The sequence below is a fragment of the Barbus barbus genome (assembly GCF_936440315.1).
Source record: "Barbus barbus genome assembly, chromosome: 39".
NCBI lineage: Eukaryota > Metazoa > Chordata > Actinopteri > Cypriniformes > Cyprinidae > Barbus > Barbus barbus.
Genome location: NC_136717.1, coordinates 19169503 through 19191314, shown reverse-complemented (window position 1 = coordinate 19191314; position 21812 = coordinate 19169503). Strand labels below are relative to the sequence as shown.

Sequence of the window (21812 nt, the reverse complement as noted above, 5' to 3'; positions counted from 1 at the left end):
TTATGTTTTACTAGCCGAGCACTGCCGCCAAAAAGGACAGCTAAATGTTTTCATCTCTGAATGCGGGTGGGTGAACAGAAACACCTATCCTCTTTGGTGGCTTGGCTGGAGTGAGTTCTGTAATGACGTGGCCCAGAAGCGATTAGTCTGTACAGCCACGTGAGTGTTTCTCACTGCTGGATCTGTTAGAGAGGCGGTGTGATGCTTCTTTATAGTGATTAGTCTGCGAGAAGTGAAAATGTGCAGCTTAATATTTTAACCTGATCTGACCTTTAAACACAGATGAACGTCTTCTCGTTTTTTTGAAATGGAACAGTTTTCAAATCTTTACCTTTACCAAAAAGAAAAAAATGCATTTGTGTGTTTTTGTATCGTAGTTGATGCATCAGGTATTTGTGGTTTGATATATATATATATATATATATATATATATATATATATATATATATATATATATATATATATATATATATATATATAATACATACATACATACATAATGGTTAAAACCAACATGATTTACATTCTTACAGTTTTTTACGATCGCTATGACAATTTTTTCAATACTTTTAACAATTTTCCTAAACTCTTAACACAGTTAGCACAACATCCGACCGTCTGTTATTATCCGGCTATTCAATTAACAAATTTCGTGTTGCTTGACACAAAATGTATACAGTTAACACAAATTTAAAATGCTTGAACTTCTTTTACACACAAGCTCAACCAAGACCAAAACAATATAATTTTACTGCCAAATTTTCAAATGCTTTCACACTGTATGTCAGAACAGATAACATCATGTTCTAAACCTAACTTATAGGCTAAAGTCAAAGTGAACAGCTGTTCATATTGTGAATTTGAAACACAAATATATCCCATTTTTATTCATTAATGAGAAACAGCTGCTTGCAAATATATAATGGTATGCAAATATATAAATTACAGCTGATTCCCATCTAGGAAACACACTCAGGTGTTGAGGTTCTTTCAATCACATGACCATACAGTAAACGGTAAAAGAGCATCTCTTTGGGCTGATCTTGTGTGGAAAGTGCAACCCTGCATTAATGTGAGATTTTAGAAGATCTGCACCAAAGACTGGTGCCAGAGGTAGAAAGGGGACAGGTGGGAGACCACTTGTCAATATATGTGATCACATGCAACAATGTGGCATTCCACCATTCCCAGTGCAGTCACAGCCTGGAACCCATCCGAGAATGATGCCCATTTTCCTTGCCCCTTCCTCTACTTTCCTCAACCCCATTGAGGAGTTTTCCTGAGCCAGGAGATAGAAGGTTTTTGACCAAATGTCCTTCTTGGATGCAATGAATGCTGCATGCCAAGACATCACAGCTGAACAATGCCAGGGGTGGATAAGGCATACCAAAAGACATCTTGCCAGAGAAGACGATATCAGGTGTGATGTGAATGAGAACATGTGGCTAAATGCAGAAGACCGGGCAGATTGGAAGATGACTTTTTTACAGTATTTGTTATTCTTCTGTGGATTTTTCTGTTTGCATATTTTGTACTTTCATATAATACTGTAAATGGCAACTGTACTGCATATTTTTGTTATCTTGCAGTAATGTCCTGTTGCAAATAAAGCCATATAAATATTGTGCTATGATTGACTATTGAACATGTATTAGTGTTTTGGAATAATTATTTGATTTTGAGACGTGTTTGCAGTGTTTTGGTAAACAGTGTATTATTGTAATTTGAAAATTAGTGTTGGTGTTTAGTTTACAATGTGTGATTTTGAACATGTTTTGTTGTAGGTGTGTTGGTGCGTTAAGAGTTTAGGAAAATTGTTAGAAGTATTGAAAAAATTGTCATAGCAATCGTAAAAAACTGTAATTCACATTCCTTATCTTATTCTTCCTGGTCTTAATCAAGTTTATCACTGCATATTATTCGAAATAATCTTTTTAAGATCTTTAATCAAAATAACTTTCAGAGCACGTCACCAATCTCTCTTATATTTTAAACACAAGCTCCATTCTTATATCTAACATCCTCTTTTCCCAGTCTAATCAATTCCTGATGGATAAAATCAAGTGCCGCCCAACATTTTTTCCTCATTACACTGACAAATACATCAGATAATGAGTTGTTGGTTTAAACCATTTTTTTTTTTTTGCTTTAAAGTATTACATAATGATGACATTAATAAAACCAGTTGATGAACTTATTTAGGTCATCTGACATATCTAACAGTATATTATCCATGAAAGAGACTGCAGTTTGAGAACTACAGGCTAATGTGGAAAAAACATTCAGAAACAGCAAGCACTAGAGAATGTGCGTCAAAGCAGGTCGTAGAGCATCTCGAGTATCTGCCCACTGCTGTACAAAGCCCATTTCTCATTTATAAATGTATACTGCATATGCGCACACATACATCAGCGGTTTAGTTATTTCTCCATCAAATGTTTTAAACCCAACAGTGCGCTCTGCCCTACGTGATAGTGACTCATCACATTTACACCTTGATTAGTCCCGCACACACTCTTTCCCAGCATAAATAAGTGCTTCAGCAAACACTCTGCTGCTGCGACACCATTCAAAACTCATATAATCCATCCTCATTATCACAAACTGTTCCCAGTCCACTCTTTCACAGGGCAAGTAATTTGGCCTGTTTAAAATGAGTCTGTGCTGGTCATGATGTGGGGTTATGAGAGACGGAGTGAGAAAGATGATGGAGGGATGTATGAATGTTTTACCTGATGAGTCAGAAGTGAATCATATATATTATATTTAATCTATGTTAATATGTTATATTTTAATCCTGTCAACTATGATACATGTACACAAGCACAGTTACGACTCGCATTTACACAAGGGCACATAAATGATAAATGGAACTCGTTCTTAAATGGGTCCTCAATTGTAAATAAACAAATATATATATATATATATATATATATATATAATAAATATACACATTACACACATATATTATGTAAACAAATACTTTTATTTTGGATGCAATTAATTGCGATTAATCGTTTGACAGCACTAATATATATATATATATATAGTGCTGTCTAACGATTAATCACATCCAAAAATAAGTTTTTGTTTGCATGTGTGCTGTGTATATTTATTATGTATAAATACACACACATGCATGTATATATTTTAGGAAAATATTTAGTTATATATTAAATATATTTATAATATAAATTATATGAATATAAATATAGACATAAATATACACAGAACACACACATTATGCAAACAAAACCTTTTATTTTGTATGCGATTAATCTAGATTGTATATTGTAGTGTTTACAAAGTAACATCGCCAACTACAGGCCTGGCATGCATAATACAGCATTTTAAGTTGTTTTCGCAGATCTGGAATTTTGACAATGTTTCCATTTTTAGCACATCGCTATCATGTTAACATACCCTAAATACCCTCTGTGTGGCCTAACTGCACACCACAGTTGCCGGTCTGAAGCCCTGCAGAGAGACACACATGAGTGCAGCCGGATTCTCTCTGTAAAGACTCTAAGATGAAAAGAACGGCATGAGACGGTGCTGTGAGGATAGATGGTTTTAACACTGCTGTGTTTGTAAGAGCAAGAAGTTAATTCAGATCAGTCAATCGAGTTCAGCGTGGTGTTAATATGGCTTAGGTACTCTCCTGAGTTCATGCATGGGGCATGGAGAGTGATGGCTATAATGGCAGCAGGTCACACACTCATTCTCTCTCTCTTCCTTTCTTTAATGAGAAGCCGTTCTGACGGAGACTGCTACCTATTCATAAATCAAGGCTGAAAAGTGGTGCTACCATGTGAGTTTTATTAAAATGATGCTGCACCACAAAGCATATTTAAAAATATATATACAATTGGGTCATAAAATCTAGGGAAAACTTTTATTTTGCATTTTTGTTATGCAAGAGATTTATTTCAAAATATATTAGATTTTAATTTATTTCCAAGTCAATAAACCAAAAATTTAAGTGACGTATATACTATTCCTTATTCATTTTTACACCATTTTTTTTATATAAAAATATTTCAAAGTCATAAAACTCTATTTTCCTGTTTAAATTTGGCTTTGAATCACAGATGCTCTCTGAGTTTTGGACTCACCTGTATATATTTTTGTAGAAGCAGTATTTGTGCATAAATACATAAGCAAGTACACGCCCACACACAGCCATATATAACGCAACACATTGCTTTCATAATAACCAAAGTATGTTTTTCCCTCTTAGTCTCCTGGCATTATCCTCAGTCGTTTTGGCAGTGCATCGGCCCAAAGCATGCTCTTGGTGCGCGAGTTCTCTGGAATTCTTGGACATTTCGTGGGGAATTTCAGACATCTGGCTGTTCCTTTTGATCTATTTACAGGAAGAGGCTGAACTTTGGCCCACTTGTGCACGCGCAGTGTGACATAGCCACAGGAGAATGTTCCTTTCTGCGCAAAAACAGATAAACAACCTTAACAACCTTATCAGAAGAGTGGGCCAAATTTAGAGCCTGAATAAATAGCCTAGAAAAACAGAGCGGAAAGACAGAAAAATAAGGCAGGGAGAATGAGGATAAGCGAGAGTTTCCAGGAACCATATTTGAAAGGACAAGTAGGTATATCTGCTCATACGTCTCTTTTTGGCACTAACAGACAAAACACGTAGTCGAGATCTGAAGGCTTTAGCAATTTGCGGTATGACGTGAGAGGAAGTGATGTTAACCTAAGTCACAATTAACACAAGGAGCCTTTTTATTATAGTTCACAATACCGTGCTTGTTTATTTTTGGTATACCACTTCAGTTGAACCTATGTATAGCAACACCTGACAAAATAAGTGATTCTAGCAAGTGGATTTTGACGAAGGAGGAAGAAAACTATAGTGACCTGCGAATACAAATTCCCAGGACGTCCTGAACTAAATGAGCTGTTCTGAGAAGCGCTCCTGGGAAACTCGGCCTGCGCTCATCTGGAATGGCCTTGCCAACAGAAACACCACTGCGCAAATCAGTAATTTTACATTTCCTCACCGCAGTGTGTGGCTTATTACGCATGTCCGCTCTCTGATAACCTCTAAACCGCCATTACCTGCTCTCACACACAGCACACTCACTCTGATGCAGCGTTTACCAGACAGTTTTATTCTAAATTATTTATCTTTGAAGAAACTTGGGATTAAAAGACTAGTTCACCCAAAAATGAAAACTGTCATTTACTCACCTCATGTTGTTTCAAACCTGTATGGCTTACTTTCTTCTACACAAAAGGAGATGCTGAGAACAATGTTCACACTGCTCCCTTCTGTATTGTGAAAACAAGTGGGTATATTTGTATTTGTGTATATTTTAGAGCTGTGAATCATGATTATTTTGGCGATTAATCAGAACTAATCATTTTACGTGCGATGAATCATGATTAATCTCATAATACTTGTTCTGCACGTCAGTGTGCAAATAGAACCCTACTCACAAAAAATGGGAATAAATGTTAGCATAGCCTCTGGAAGAGAAAAGGGTGCTATATTAGGATATTAAACAGTTCACATTAATCACAGAAATGAACGCATTCATCTCCGAAGTTCTTCTATATATTACGTTTATAATCAATGGCATATCCATTAATATCCGTTAATCATCCATCCTCCAACTTAAAGGTTTTTTAAATTTATTTAAAAAACTATCAAACAAGGCTTTCTCAAGCCATCATAAGTTTGTCTTGTAAACTATACATTTCTAGTTAAAATTAGTTAAAAATTTCAATTGGATTTAAATTGCATCCTATTTGTTTCCGCCATCCATCTACAGTATCCATGTATCCACCTATCCATCCATATCTGCCATATATTTTTTCCCTTAATTGAAATCAGAAATAAAATAATAAAGACTATAATAAGATCCAACCCCACTTTAAATGCCAAGGATGGATTGAATGCAAAGACAACTTGATTCTTTACTCAGTTCACTTTTGGTCCACTAGGGTTCTGAGTTTTTCATTTAAAGTGGACTCAAGTGTGAAAACTTGTATTATTAGCTGTTAAATATATAAGCAGACATTGATTTGTTTGGGGTTTTTTTACCCACACACAATAATTAGCCTGACTGAGCGTTCATCTCGCCTCACACAATGCAACTCCCAGTAGAGTGTTTCTGTTGTGTGCACTGAACTGTAACGTCACCGGGGCCCCCACACTAGGTTTCTGGGAACAAGAGTCACGTTTACAGTAATACGATTTTTTTTCTCCAGCACTTCAGTTTTGGGAAGCAGCCTTGGCCCTGGGCCCTCTCTTAAGAGATCTCTGCTTTATGACTCGCCCCTGTGGTTAGCTGGAAGGCTGACCCCGTGCCGCTGACAAGCCATCAAAGCAAAGACTGTGTGAACTACACACAGGCAACTGCGGCAGAGTTATTTTTTTCCTTTGCTGTTAATAGCCGCTGAGATGGACCCTCTGACAGATGATCTGATTTAAGGCTTGTTTGCGGCGTGAGTCAGAGGAAGTACGCTTCAGCGCAAGTGCAGTGAAATGAAGAACAAATGTGCACTGTAAAATCAGAGGGAGGGGGGGTAACAGACATCCCTAAGGATTGTGGGGGGAGCAGTGAGTTACGTGAGCCGTAGCCGACGGCTAGACGTGAGTCAGTTAAGACTCATGGTACTTATTCAATTATGTATACAGTACAGTAATATAAAGGCCTATGAGACTTCCAAGAAGCTATTCCCTTACAGACAGGAATGTGTCATTTCTCGGAAAACGGTGTTGGTTTAAATAAAAATGTGATGAGCTTTACACACTGTGTTGAGATTGTATTCGCAGCCCCTCAACCCCCTTCCTAAGGTGTAGTGGTTAAAATTCGGGATTGGTAATTTACCCAAAAATAAAAATTGTCATGAATTTGAAACTTTCCATTAAAAACCAAATGAGATGTTCAGCAGAATATCCATGCTGCTCCAATGATGAATGCTTTTAAGTTCCAAAAATGACAAAAAAAGCAACCCAAAGAACCAAATAATTAGTTCATATGTTTTGTACAATATTTTTCAAGTCTTCTGAAGTCCTACTATTATGGACTAACACGAAAGGCAGGATTTATCGCAAGAACCAATCATATTGCGATGGAGGCATTGCCTCCTCTCACGTGACTTCCCTCCCCCCATTCATTCTCAGTTACCCCCACTAGGAGTGCAATGGATTGTAGATGATCCATGATCTGTACGGACCAGTCCCCACGGTTCGGCACGCATGTGATTCGTGGATTAACTGTTAAGTTCAACCAGTATAGACTAAAAGTTATCATCGTGTTTTGTCTTGCCAAATTACACATTCAAGCAATTTCAGACCATTCAGATGAAGTCGTCGAATCGGGACTCAGCGCCGTTTCCTGTGTTCAGCCGCTACCGCACACACCCAAGCGGCACGATTCAGACACCTCAACGGACGGATACATACACACAAAGTTATGTGAAAATACCCATTTTGGAAAGTATTCTGGTAAACACAGTAAGTTACGTCCATGTCTTAAGTTGACATATACAGCTGAGAAAGAAACCCGAATGTGTTCATTTATGCACTCAATACTTGGTCGGGAATCCTTTTGCAGAAATGACTGCTTCAATGCGGCGTGGCATGGAGGCAATCAGCCTGTGGCACTGCTGAGGTGTTATGGAGGCCCAGGATGCTTCGATAGCGGCCTTAAGCTCATCCAGAGTGTTGGGTCTTGCGTCTCTCAACTTTCTCTTCACAATATCCCACAGATTCTCTATGGGGTTCAGGTCAGGAGAGTTGGCAGGCCAATTGAGCACAGTAATACCATGGTCAGTAAACCATTTACCAGTGGTTTTGGCACTGTGAGCAGGTGCCAGGTCGTGCTGAAAAATGAAATCTTCATCTCCATAAAGCTTTTCAGCAGATGGAAGCATGAAGTGCTCCAAAATCTCCTGATAGCTAGCTGCATTGACCCTGCCCTTGATAAAACACAGTGGACCAACACCAGCAGCTGACATGGCACCCCAGACCATCACTGACTGTGGGTACTTGACACTGGACTTCAGGCATTTTGGCATTTCCCTCTCCCCAGTCTTCCTCCAGACTCTGGCACCTTGATTTCCGAATGACATGCAAAATTTGCTTTCATCCGAAAAAAGTACTTTGGACCACTGAGCAACAGTCCAGTGCTGCTTCTCTGTTCAAAAGTGGCTTGACCTGGGGAATGCGGCACCTGTAGCCCATTTCCTGCACACGCCTGTACACGGTGGCTCTGGATGTTTCTACTCCAGACTCAGTCCACTGCTTCCGCAGGTCCCCCAAGGTCTGGAATCGGTCCTTCTCCACAATCTTCCTCAGGGTCCGGTCACCTCTTCTCGTTGTGCTGCGTTTTCTGCCACACTTTTTCCTTCCCACAGACTTCCCACTGAGGTGCCTTGATACAGCACTCCGGGAACAGCCTATTCGTTCAGAAATTTCTTTCTGTGTCTTACCCTCTTGCTTGAGGGTGTCAATGATGGCCTTCTGGACAGCAGTCAGGTCGGCAGTCTTACCCATGATTGCGGTTTTGAGTAATGAACCAGGCTGGGAGTTTTTAAAAGCCTCAGGAATCTTTTGCAGGTGTTTAGAGTTAATTAGTTGATTCAGATGATTAGGTTAATAGCTCGTTTAGAGAACCTTTTCATGATATGCTAATTTTTTGAGATAGGAATTTTGGGTTTTCATGAGCTGTATGACAAAATCATCAATATTAAAACAATAAAAGGCTTGAACTACTTCAGTTGTGTTGTAATGAATCTAAAATATATGAAAGTCTGTTGTTTATCAGTACATTGATGGTTTGTGCTCTATTGCACTACTGCTATTTTGCATAGAATACATTGTTCTATCAATATTTTGCACACTCATCCAGCTGTATTTATTTATTACCACTGTTCTCACGTTTCTGCTGTTCATAATGTATATAATCCTACATTGCTCTGTTCATAATGTACATACAATCCCTACATTGCATTCCTATTTATATTCTGTATATACTCTGCTCAATACTGTATATAGCAATTCCACTGTACATTCTGTAAATCATATCTTCATTTACTCTGCACTTATATGTATATAAAACACTATATTCTTGCACTTCTGGTTAGATGCTAACTGCATTTCTTTAGCTCTGTACTTGTACTCTGCATAAATGACAATAAAGTTGAATCTAATCTAATCTAATCTACATTACAGAAAATAATGAACTTTATCACAATATGCTAATTTTTTGAGAAGGACCTGTAGATACTACAGAGAGATGTATGGATAGATACATAGATATTGTAGACGGATGTATAGATAGATGGACAAATAGATTGATTACATTCCAACTATAGAAACTTGTTTAATTTTATATTTTTCTTCATATTTAATAAATTAACTTGTCAACCAAGGCAGAAAGACATGTAATTTTGCTGAATGTATTACCTGTTAAAATTGCAATTCAGTAAATTTAAACTCCAAATGAACTTCCTATGGGGTGTGTCTAATTAATACTGAGAACTGAATCCCCATAATACACCTCATCAGTTGTAAACTCTCATTGCTAAGTGCTTGAAATCTGCCAAGGATACTATCAGAGACATGCAATATAAAACAGAACGACCGCCTACACTGTTATTTCTTTCTGGATAATTGTAAAATGTCTTTTAACCATTAGACTGATGACTCCTCTGTGTTTTCAAATGGTCCTCAACCTCATTCTCCTCTCTCTGAGTGATTTCTTTCAGCGCCAATCCCACAATGATGTCTTGCTTCAATGACTTCACAGATCTGGTGTCAATCAATAACACCTCAAAACAGGTCAGTTTTTCAATCTCTCCCAGCGATAAATAAATAATAAGAGGTTGCTTAATGATTGTGAATGATATGTGTTTGAATGCAGGATATTGATGGTTTGTGCTCTAGATAAAAGATGAAAAAACATTTAATTAATTCAATACAATCCTGACAGTCTGAGGCTACAGAAAATGTATGCGTGTCAAGGCGGAAAAATTAATCTAGCATGCAGGAGAAAGCCCGGGCATCACGACAGCCACGGACTGCAGTGTACTTCATTGTCCACTGGCACGTAATGCGCATGCTAAATCAATGCTTCCTTAATGTTACTTTTTGAGAGGGCAAAGTCCTTTATTGTGGACCTTATCCAATGAGACATGAAATATGAGTAAGCTCATACCAAACACTGGCAAAAATTTTTTTTTTTTTTAAATACTGAATTGTGATTGTATTTCTTGCTCTGAAAGAGCCTAAGATGATGTCATGGTTTTATAGGGCCATTAACAAACAAACCAAGCCCATTTTTGACTCAGCTACCTACTGACCTCCACAGAACAATGTACTTAACCCTTGTGCTGTGCTGATAATCCTTTACCTATGGTGTTCCCAGTCTAAAATGACCAGTATTTTTTTCTTAAAAAGCTTGCAAGTCTCTCATTTTGTGACATTTTCAACAAACTTGTTTTCTTTCAATTAGCACAGGTTTTGTATTTCTTTTTGGAGCTGCTCCTTAGTTCTTGAGTGAAAAAAGCATTATTTGTGGATAATCTTGACAATGTTCATTATAAAATTGAAGTACCACAAGCTCAGATCAATCAGTTAATTCCATATCAATTGATCAATCAGTTCCAAGTAGAAATACACGTCCTGAGCTAATAGAAAGAAAACAAGTTGATAAAAAGATTGAATATAATACTTGAAAATAATATATCATAACAGGAAATTTTATAAGCAATTTTGTGGGAACCCCACAAGTGTAACAAGGTGGAATATGGAGAAAAAATACATACATGCATACAAAAAGCTTTTTTGGAAATTCACTCAGGTCAAAATTTAGTTTTGTGGTTTTGTGTAAAGTAGCCTCGCCCACACTAAAATCTCATTTGTCCAAAATCTGTCTCCATACAACAGTGTGTTATATATATTCTCATCGTTCTATATAAATATTCTCATTGGCTGTAAAAGTGTCACATTGCAAAGTATTTTCACTTTAGTTGTGGATAAATGACTGGTGCGCCTGGTCTAAACAAAACACATAAATAAAACAAAACAAATACCACCTATAAAAAAGAATAATAGAAACAAAGCATACAAATAAAACAAACCAAATAGAAATGAAAACAAATCAAACAAAACATAAAATATAAAACTATTAAAATAAAAAAACAATAAATAGGCCTAAATAAAACAAATAAAACAGAACATAAATATATAGAACAATTAAAAAAACTAATAAATAAAACATAGAAATATAGAACAATTAAAATAAACAAACAAAAAACATCATAATATAAAAATATATCAAAATAAATAAAATGCAACAAGAAAAAAACCACGCACATTTTCTCATACATGCATACAAACAATAGGAAAGTTCAGATGCATTATTCCTTTATATGCACTGTAATCCATCTTTTTCAGGAGGATTACCTGACATACAAAGCCAAAGCCCAGAGGCATACCATACCAGAAACACATACAAACCACACGCACACTCTCCTGTGTTTGCTCTGCCTCACCATTGGCCACTAAAGCAGTGATGTAATCATGTCTTGTCATTTTCTCACAGCTCAAAGTAGGAAAAGCCAATTACTGTAAGCTCCTCCAAAGTTACTCAACTCCACATCGCAAAACATGTTTTCTTCAATCTTCCCGGGGGCATGATTTGTGTGCATAGCGAAGCGCACACACATTCACCGCTGTTTGCCCAGGAGCACATGGGAGAGGAGGCGTGACACATTGGCACATACGTCAGAGTTACAGCTTGATCTTGCGTTGACATTTTATTTTCTCTCTCTATTTTACAGGTTTATTCATCTTCATGTTAGGCCTGGCTCGCTGTTAAACTTCCACTGTTTCCGCCGTCACACACAAAAGCATACAGCCAGAGCAGGTATTCTCTCTACGTCAATGCACTGAGACGTGGCACTGCAGCGGAATGGCTAACAGCTGCCCAGATTGAGTTACCTTCCTTTTGACGTACTTTCAGCTCTTAGTCTCTGTCCGTCTCTCTCTCGTTTTCTTACCCACACTGCGCATACACACAATTTGTGCCTTATCTGTCCAACAAAAAATATTTGCAGAACTTACTGAGCAGCCTAGCAAAACAGGGCAAATCATAGTCATGGTCACAACTTGAGAGATTTTGCCAAAAATCGAAGACAGCGTCGCAAGAAGAATAACACACTCCCAGTTTTGACAAGCTCATTCCATCCCAAAAAAAAAATCCAAGATGGTGGGATGAGTAAAACACACTTCATTCAATACTGAAAAGTATCAAAATCGAAGTTAAAATGGATTGTTTACCTGTATTTTTATATACCGTTAGCTTAGCAACAAGGTGGAATTGCACCTTTCGTGCTTCACATTTAGTGCTATTTTGAGTAGCAAGTTGAGTTGATGCTCATGTAAATCATTCAAATGAATTCAATTAGGGTGCTACCTTTGAAATTGTTTGCGTATGTAGCTCACCAGGTTTTAGGACCGAGCTAATCTCGGACTTATTTCTCCCACACTCTCACAATCATTGGTACATCCACATCGCAGTTTCCAACAACAATACCTGTCATTTTAGGATTACATCTTACCTTAACTTGGATAACGCGCCCTAGGCAGGGCTCATTCTCCCCGACAGCCTCTTTGGTCTTACTGCATTTAAAGACATACTGGCATCCCTCCAAAGCTCCAACTGTCCCGTGACCCAGAAAGCACCTGCCCCGGGACCACCAATACAGTCGCACTGAAAAAGAGGGAAAGAAAAATCACATAAAGATCACGCTCTATAACAGAGGGTGTGTCCCTGTAAGCCCTCCCAATCAGACGCACACACAAATACATAAAAAAAATGAAAAAGGAAGCACACACCTTTGAGAAAGAAAATCAGAAACCTGGCGCTCCTATAAAGGGAGAGAAACTCTAGCTCTCGTCCTCTCGCTGGCACTGGTTCCGGTTTCTTCAAAACACAAGCCCCCGTAAGTGCACACAACTGTGTAAAATCCAAGAGTTCACAGTGTCAAGACTTGTAGCCAAGATTCAGGCTGGCGTTTGGGTGGTAATCGTGAGATTTGGGCTGTATAGGTGGGCAAGTGCAGCTCACACTTTCACAATGGTCCCATTAGATATGACAAGAGGCCAATAGAAAAGATAATGCTTGTAACTCAATTGTCTCATAGACAGTGCTGAGATTGCAAAGAGTCAATGGAGACTTACTGGCTAAACATGAAAATTGTCATTTACCTCACACTGTTACAAACATGTAGGACATATAGGCATTTATTTAATCAAAAATACAGAAAAAACAGTAATATTGTGAAATATTATTGGAATTTCTAATATTGGGTTCCTATTTTAAAATACTTCAAAATATAATTTATTTCTGTGACCCAGTGCTGAATTTTCATCCACCATTACTCCAGTCTTCAGTGCCATATGATCCTTCATAAATCATTCTAATATGCTGATTTATTATCAGTGTTGAAACTGTTATGCTGCTTAATGTTTTTTGGAACCTGTGATAATTTTATCTTTGATTCGTTGATAAATAAAAAGTTAAAAAGAACAGCAAAATGTATAGTAGTGTATATTGTAAAAAAAAAAATCTATTTTGAATAAACATTGTTATTTTCAACTTTTTATTTATCAAAGAATCCTGAAAAACCACAGGTCCCAAAAAATATTAAGCAGCACAACTGTTTCCAACATTGATTATAAATGAGCATATTAGAATGATTTCTGAAAGATCATGTGACACTGAAGACTGGAGTAATGATGCTGAAAATTCAGCTTTGCTTCACAGGCATAAATTATATTTTAAAGTATATTAAAATAGAAAACTTATTTTAAATTGCAATAATATTTAACAAAATTGTTATTTTCTGTATTTTTGATCAAATAAATGCAGCCTTGATGATCAAAAGAAACTTCTTTTAAAAAAAACTTGAAAAAACGTACTGATACCAAACATTTGAACGGCACTATACATTCATTTTTTTAGCATTATAATCACAACATATCACAACAATTCATTAATGTGAGTCTTTTTATCTCTCCTAAGTCGTTTAAAAGTAGCAAACTTGACTTAACAAAACAGACTTGAAGTCTTCTCAGCTATACAAGAGCAATAACATCCTTCAGTCTTCTGGATTCCCCTAACACACACACACACACACACACACATTCACAGATATTCCTCATCCGCCTCTTTACTCATTCTCATTCAGCTTTGAATGCTAAGAAACATGGCAGCGTTTAAATGTCGACCCGGTCACACACTCCACTCACACTCAAACACTGAGTAACTGTAATAGTGGCACCCAAGCCTGTTACCGTGGAGACCGGGGAGGAGAGGGAGTCTGCTTCGCTCCTGAATCCTTCGCGGCCCTCTTTGTTCCAACTGTGCATGACACATTCGTCTCCTTCGAACTCATTTTAAACACTTGTTCATATCGTAGAATGGAAAAACCACTGACCCGCAGCCTTTTTCGTCCTGATCTTGCAACATAAAAACTATCATTGATTAAACTTGAGCCTGACCTAGAATATTTCAGCGGCAGTGACATCACTTGTCGACGTCAGCACGAGTCTCATTAGAGTCTGAGGTGATTAAGGCACCTAGTAGTGCTGAAATATGAGTTAACGTGGCGCTAATGAGCGTGAACTTTTCAAACACTCCTACCATGAATCAGCACAGCGGACAGAATAAGGCCTTCAAGAATGCAAACACATACAAAGTTACTGTATGCAAATATGCACTCTTTCAACAGTACACTGTCATATGTACACAGCAAATGAACACATCACTGTACTTCTGGTGACGCATTATGGAGCAACCATAAAATATGGTACCAGTCAAAACTTTGAACACACCTGACTGAATTTGCTTCTCTCATTCTTAAAAGGACAGTTCATCCAAAAAATGAAAATTGTGTCCTTTTGTCCATACAAAATCAATGGGGTCTAAACCTACATTGTTTTGGACCCTATAGAGTTCCACTTTATTTCAAAATATCTTCTTTTGTGTCTCACAGAAGAAAGAACATACAGGTATGGAACAACAATGACAGAATGCTTCATATTTTTGATGACTTTAATTTTAAATTGAGAATAAGCAGGTGTGTCAAACTATTGACTGGTAGTTTGTACGTGGGTGGTGATGGTAATAAAGCTGATAAAGGTTTACAGGTGGGCAGGTGGACGTAATGGGTCAAGGTGCGTCCAGGCCACACCTACAGCTGGATTCAGCAACAGTCGTTCTATGAGCCAAAGCGTGGGCAGATGCCACAAGACAAGCCAACACAATGAATAAAATGCAACTTATGTGCATGACAAAATGAAATCAATAGAGAATAGAAAAATGACAAAAACCTGACCAGTCTTAGTGGAATCATCCCAGCAGGAAACTGTTTTTAAATACTTTACATTGTTTAAATTGTACTATAGGAATGTACTTTCACTTTTCTGAAAGCAGGCTTTGTTTGAAACTATACTATGGGAATGTGTGTTTACGAATTTAAGGTTAGTTAAATTGCGCACAGAATAAAATAACAGAAAAACTCTACTCTATTCTTGTAGCTTGACTGATGCAAACAACGTTTAGATCATAAGTTGGATTCTCTGGGAAGACACATACTTAAAAGAGAAACCTGTTAGTCAATTTGTGTATTAGTATCTGCTAAAAGAATCTGGTTATAAATGTGCTGTTTATCTAGTTAAACACCAACAAGCTACTTACCCAGATGCCAGTACACCTGTACGCTGAAGCCCAAGAAACACTGCGCTGACACCAGTAAAAGCTTCAACATCTCCGATTAATGATTTACCGATTTTAAAAGTAACAATCACTGTCACGCAGACATCTCCTGACTTCGTTCACCATCCAACAGCAACTGAGAGAATCCAATAAGTTCCTGCGAAGGAACCTTGCTGCTCTACTTTCCACAACAGAATGATCCCAAGCAGCCACTCCTGATATTTTCACTCACTGCATCTGTGTGTGTGCCTGTGTGTTTTGCACAGTCATATACGACACATCCAGTCAAGCGATTCCTGCCAAGTGAGTCCGCAGGCAAGCCAATCTCACTTTCTCTCTCTTCCTCCTCCCTCGCCTCTTCTCTCTCAGCCTCTCTTTCAGTAAATGCTTCATGTGTCATCCTTCAGGCACTAATTCATTTGTAGCCGCAGTACTAATGTGGCCACTGGGGTGTACTGTTTCGCAAGGCTCCTTCGAAAACAAGCAGCTGGTTACGCAGGAACGTTGTTTTGAGGTTGAGGACATGTCGCTGTGAGGTTTCTAAGAGGAAAAGGGAGGGCCAATGGAAATGGATGAGCTCAATCAAAAACAACTTGTCACCGCAACAGATGTTTTGAAGAAAAATGTATTTTTTTCACCACAATCGCAGCTTGTAATCATCAGGAAAGCTTGAGGGAATTTTTTGCCCAAACTAGTTGTAGAATAAACACCGCTGCTTCAATAAAAACTAATGAGCTGTAGTTCAGAATCAGATCTGGTGCCTTTGCAAAATATATTTTGCGGAGAATTCATTATAGGAAAGCTCATGACCTGAATTACACGTCAAGTGCAATGCTCATAACACGCAACCTAACCTAGATAAGTCATTTATCCACACTGAAAGTGAAACTTATGATCGCAGCCAATCAGAACTATTTCAGATACACTTATGTGGAGCAGAATTTTTAACCAATGACGTTTATAGTGGGCGGGGCTACATAATTAGAACCCAATTGATCGACAGAACATCCTGTTGCTCGGGACTACTTGCGTTTTGCGGCTAGCTTTGTTATGTAACGCTTGATTTGGAAACAGCGTAACATTTATTCAGGCCACAAGTATGCAGCGAAACTGCAAATGCAAAATAACTAAAAATGAAAGGCACATGATTGAGCGCAAATGTCCCGGCAGAGCTAATTCTGAGACTGAAAATGAAAGTTTAATAACTGTAAAGGACAGACAGTCCATCTCTCTCAGTTTCTTTCTGACTCTTTTGTTACTCAAGGGGAATTCCACAAGTGCACATGCTCATCGCTGCCACAGAATGGATCCAATAACAGGAAAGTGGTCACTGTTGCAGGTGCCGCTTCCACGCACAGCATAGGAATCCGGTGGCAGACCTCAACAAGGGCAGACAGAGTCAACAGTGGTGCCGCACTGCGACGAGATCACAGGCTTGGACACTCGACTCATACTACGGTCGTTTCCCTCAACTCTCAGGAATGTGAGGGTAAGAGTGTGTGCGTGAGTGATGTACACTCCTCTACTCTTGTTCCGCTGACCCTTCACCCAGTCCTGCATCCCATCCTCCGTCACGAGTGACTGAGTCACTTGATCCTTCACTTTCGCTCACCCTAATTTGTCAATCACTACCCAACCCTCTAGCAACTCTCTCTGTAGGAATCTGCCAAAATGGGCCACTTCCTCCTTGTCCTCCTGCTGCTTAACCAACCCTCATCCTTTGACACGCTGTTATTTCAAACCCTCCAACATCACAACAAGACCTCCCACGGGAATCCACCATCAGTTTTACTCTAATTATCACTCCTCTCTGGACATAAAAGGACATTTCCTCCTTATGCTCCATTTAGAGTGAAAATAGCTATTGAACAGATGATTACAATTTTTTTTGTAGTTTTTGGTCATTCTATGTCTATGTCTATATATCCTTCACAGATATATGCTGCTGTGTTTTAGGGTAAAAATGCATTGATAGTATGTATCAAACGATCTGTAATAACAGAAAGCAATAGCGATCAAGTAATGAAAGCAGTTACTCATACTTGTATGGTGAGACATCAGATCCAATATAGTCGGCACAGCATTGTCTTTTAGTATGAAATCTTTCTGAAAATCCTGCGTTGAATTGTGACTTGTTTGTAAACGAATCGGTGGTAAAATTAAGTGAACAAAGGACCAAGTTCTTACTGATTTCGTCTGGCATTTAATTGAAAATAGTTTATCAAATAAAGTTTATCGTTTGGTTTTTCCATAGACGCAGCTCTTGTCATTTACCTACCAAGTACATGAATTGGTGGGCAGGGCTAAACAAGTACTGATGTAGAATTGGTTAGCAGGGCTAAACATAACATATTTATATATTTATATATTTTTCCTTAATGTACTGTTACTAACAAAGTTTGAAATCAGCAATCTTGTTGAAAATAAATAATTTTGGGCGTCTTTGCTGAGGCAGATATTTATCAGAGTGAACGCCCCATCAGCATGCCGTTCCTCTGTAATCAATTCTGATTGGTTGAGAGGGTAACATGTTATAGTTTGTGAAGGGCTTATCTTGGTATCAGCAACCACAAACATGTCAGAAGTCTGTTTTGATATCCGTCCGGCTCTCCTTTTTCCACACTTTGCTCTTCTCACCAAAAGCTATCAACGATGAAACTTTTCTATCACCACTCAGCCATCAACTGCTGCTCATCAGAAGTAAAGGTGTGGTATGGGACAATGCCATTATGACCAGGTTTCACAACGCGTACCATCACGCAAACGCTCGCCCACACATCCGCAAACACACACACACACACACATTCCCGACGTTCCCCACACCAGGTAAACAAACAAGCCATTGCACACACAGAGCATTTATCATTCCTGTTGGCAGAGGAACTTTTTGGATCACCTGTGCAGACTACATAGTGACCCCTGAAAACATAGCAATGACACATCGTTCACATAAGTAAGTTTGCCAAGACTATTATCACTACACTGCATAACAGTGTCCTGGCAACTGCCCAAACACTTTCTTCTTATCCAACTAACCTTGAGTAGACACAGCATAACTTTGATACACACACGCAAATCTCCACAACAACCTTCATTACAGCGCAAAAACTCTCTCATCTGAAAGTCAATATTTATATATTTTCCATTGCTAAACATCAAGAGCACCCATTATCCAGCAAATTATGTAACTTTGTCAGATAAGAGACCTTCAAGCTCTTCATTTGTTGAATAATCGAGGCCCCCAAGATGTTTATTCTTCTGTAACCATAGAGATAAAGACATACAAGTATGAGATGTATTTCTGAGTCATACTTCCTAATATTTAGGCTTCGGCAGTACAGACAAGACCAAACGATCTTCAATACCAATTCAGAAGCAGTCAAACACCAGTCCTTCAAATTTTTAATAGTGCTTCCCCACGCAAAACTTGCCACAATGATGTTAGAATGTTGTAAGTGCTTGCTAGAGATTGATTACTGTCCCAAGTCAAAAGTTTAATACGATAGTCTGGTCCCTCTTTAAAGTAGTTGTTTTATTGTACATCACGTGGAAATTATTATCTACTATTCACATCCATAGCACAAACCATTTAATACTTGGGGTTTTTACACATTTAACGTGTGAAAAAATAGTTATGCTTGTCTTGGCAAGTACCAATGCAATTACGTTTTGGGCAAAAACATACAAACATGTAAATATAACCCTTTATTTCAGGGTTACAAGAAAGCCGCCTCTGTCTAAGGTGTGTAATTTTAACACTCCACTGATGTTTATAAGCATCCATGCTGTATAATCAGAGAGAATATTAGAATGTCAGTCATACTTTCACATGCAACAACACACCGTACAGGTCCTCTAGCATCAACGTGTGAAATGAAAAATAACACACACACCTTGCAGAGACATATTCATGCACTTGACATAATCTGATGTGCTCTCCTCCTATGAGGTCAAGTCTTTCCATATAGAGCTCTGATTCCCATAAAACTGATGAGTCAGGCTCTCATCACCACAGTGATCTGTCACCATTTAGGGGCGTTAATATAATGGCCATCCCACCGCACACTGTCATCTTTCGGTATGGCTTGCTCAGAAGTCAAGACATTACTTTCTGAGGACGCCGAGTCAATACTAGACCGGAGGATATGACTAAATATGGATTGACTGAAGAGAACAGAATTCATCACTGTAAAAGTGAAACTCATAATAATGTCACAATACTAATGAGTTAAATGCATTAGGTGAGATTTATAAAGAGTAATGTAGATTTATTATAAATGAGCAGACCTGCATGCCCACAGAAACCTTTTTCCATCTTGCCTTTTTGAAGGAAATGGGAAAAAAGTCGGATTTGATATTTAATATTAGGTGAAAAGGTGCAGTGAGTCTATGTGGGCTTATATATTATTTTTTATATATTAATACAGATTCCATTTTCTTTTAAAATGTGTGTTTGCTTAACAAGGCTAAACCTATTTTAATACCTAAAGGGATAGTTCACCCAAAAATGTAAATTTAACTCTCTTGCAGTAATTAGTTTATCCGCAAGTTGGCAACCCTGCCGTGGGGGTATCGATTCACAAGGTAGCCGAAGAAAAACTGCATAAACGGAACAAACCAGAATGTGGGTTAGCTACAGCGACAATGGAGGCCTACATAGACGAGAGATTGTGCAAAGAGGTTAGAAAATATCCTCATTTGTACAACTGTAGCATGAAAGAATACAAAGATATTTATATGAGTTTTAACTCGTGGTGAGAGATTGCACAAACGCTAGCTCCGTTAGGCCAGGAGAGTGTATCCGCACACATGCGTTGCATACATTGTTTACATATGTGATACTCTCCAAAATGGCGCTGTAGGGTGACGCAGAGGAGACAAATTGTTGAATAAAGTCATTATTTTGTTTTCTTTGCACACAAACAGTATTCTCGTAGCTTTGTATAATCATGGTTGAACCACTGATGTCGCATGGATTATTTTAACAATCTCCTTGCTACGTTTCTGAGCCTTGATCATGTAAGGATCCTTGCTGTCTATGGGAGGGTCAGAGAGCTCTCGGAATTAATAAAAAAAATCTTACTTTGTGTTCTGAAGATGAATGAAGGTCTTACAGGTTTGGAACAACATGAGGGTGAGTAATTAATGACAGAATTTAAATTTTTAGGTGAACTATCCTTTTAAGCATACTTTCACATGCTGATTTGGTGCTTAATCATTTCTCATCAATGTTGTAAACAGTTGTGCTACTTAATATTTTTACAAAAACAGTGATACATTTTTCAGGATTCTTTGATGAATAGAAAGTAGAAAGTTCAAACTAAAAGCATTTATTTGAAATAATCTTTTCAGCATTCAAGGCCGGATGAATCCAACACTTTACATGAAGTCGCACTTGTCTGAAAGCTGTATTACAGCTGAAGCCTGTGTCCCTACATGCCACCGTAGGTAGTAGATGGCTTTCATGGAATGATTGTTTTCTTCAAAGGAGCGGTACAGTACAAACCTCTATTCAGTGAGCTGAACACAGGACTTTCTCTTGATGTGTGGTAGCTCTGAAAGCTCAGAGGAATTCAAGAGAAGAATCATGCAACATCAATGCTGCAGAATTTATATTCCTGACAAGCCAATAAAACCCAGCAAGGCCAAACTCACATTAAGTGAATACAGATATGCACCGTGACTTTGCTGGCGGACAACCCACACAAGCGATAACCCATAAGACCTTCGTTCATCTTTGGAACATAAATTAAGATATTTTTCATTAATTCCGAGAGCTCTCTGACCCTCCCATAGAGGAGGAGGAGACAAATTGTTGAATGAAGTCGTTATTTTTGTATCTTTGCGCACAAAAAGTATTCTTGTAGCTTTGTGAATTTACAGTTGAAGCACTGATGTCACATGGATTATTTTAACAATCTCCTTGCTATGTTTCTGAGGTTTGATCGTGTAAGGATCCTTGCTATCTATGCGAGAGTCAGAGAGCTCTCGGAATGCATCAAAATTATTTTAATATGTGTTCCAAAGATAAATGAATGTCTTACAAGTTTA

General features: G+C 38.1%; 1 protein-coding gene across 3 annotated transcripts in view; it reads right to left on the bottom strand.

Annotated features, from left to right (window-relative positions):
• Positions 1 to 21812, bottom strand: part of LOC306858398 (uncharacterized protein) — a 55138-nt gene that overhangs the window by 898 nt on the left and 32428 nt on the right. For 2 of the 3 annotated variants that reach the window (XM_079398925.1, XM_079398924.1), the window contains exon 3: positions 12601 to 12752. In XM_079398925.1, the coding sequence (XP_079255051.1) occupies positions 12601 to 12752 (152 nt within the window). Of the gene's footprint in view, positions 1 to 12600; positions 12753 to 15743; positions 16009 to 21812 lie in introns of those variants that run through there. The other variant, XM_079398926.1, reaches the window with a different exon arrangement.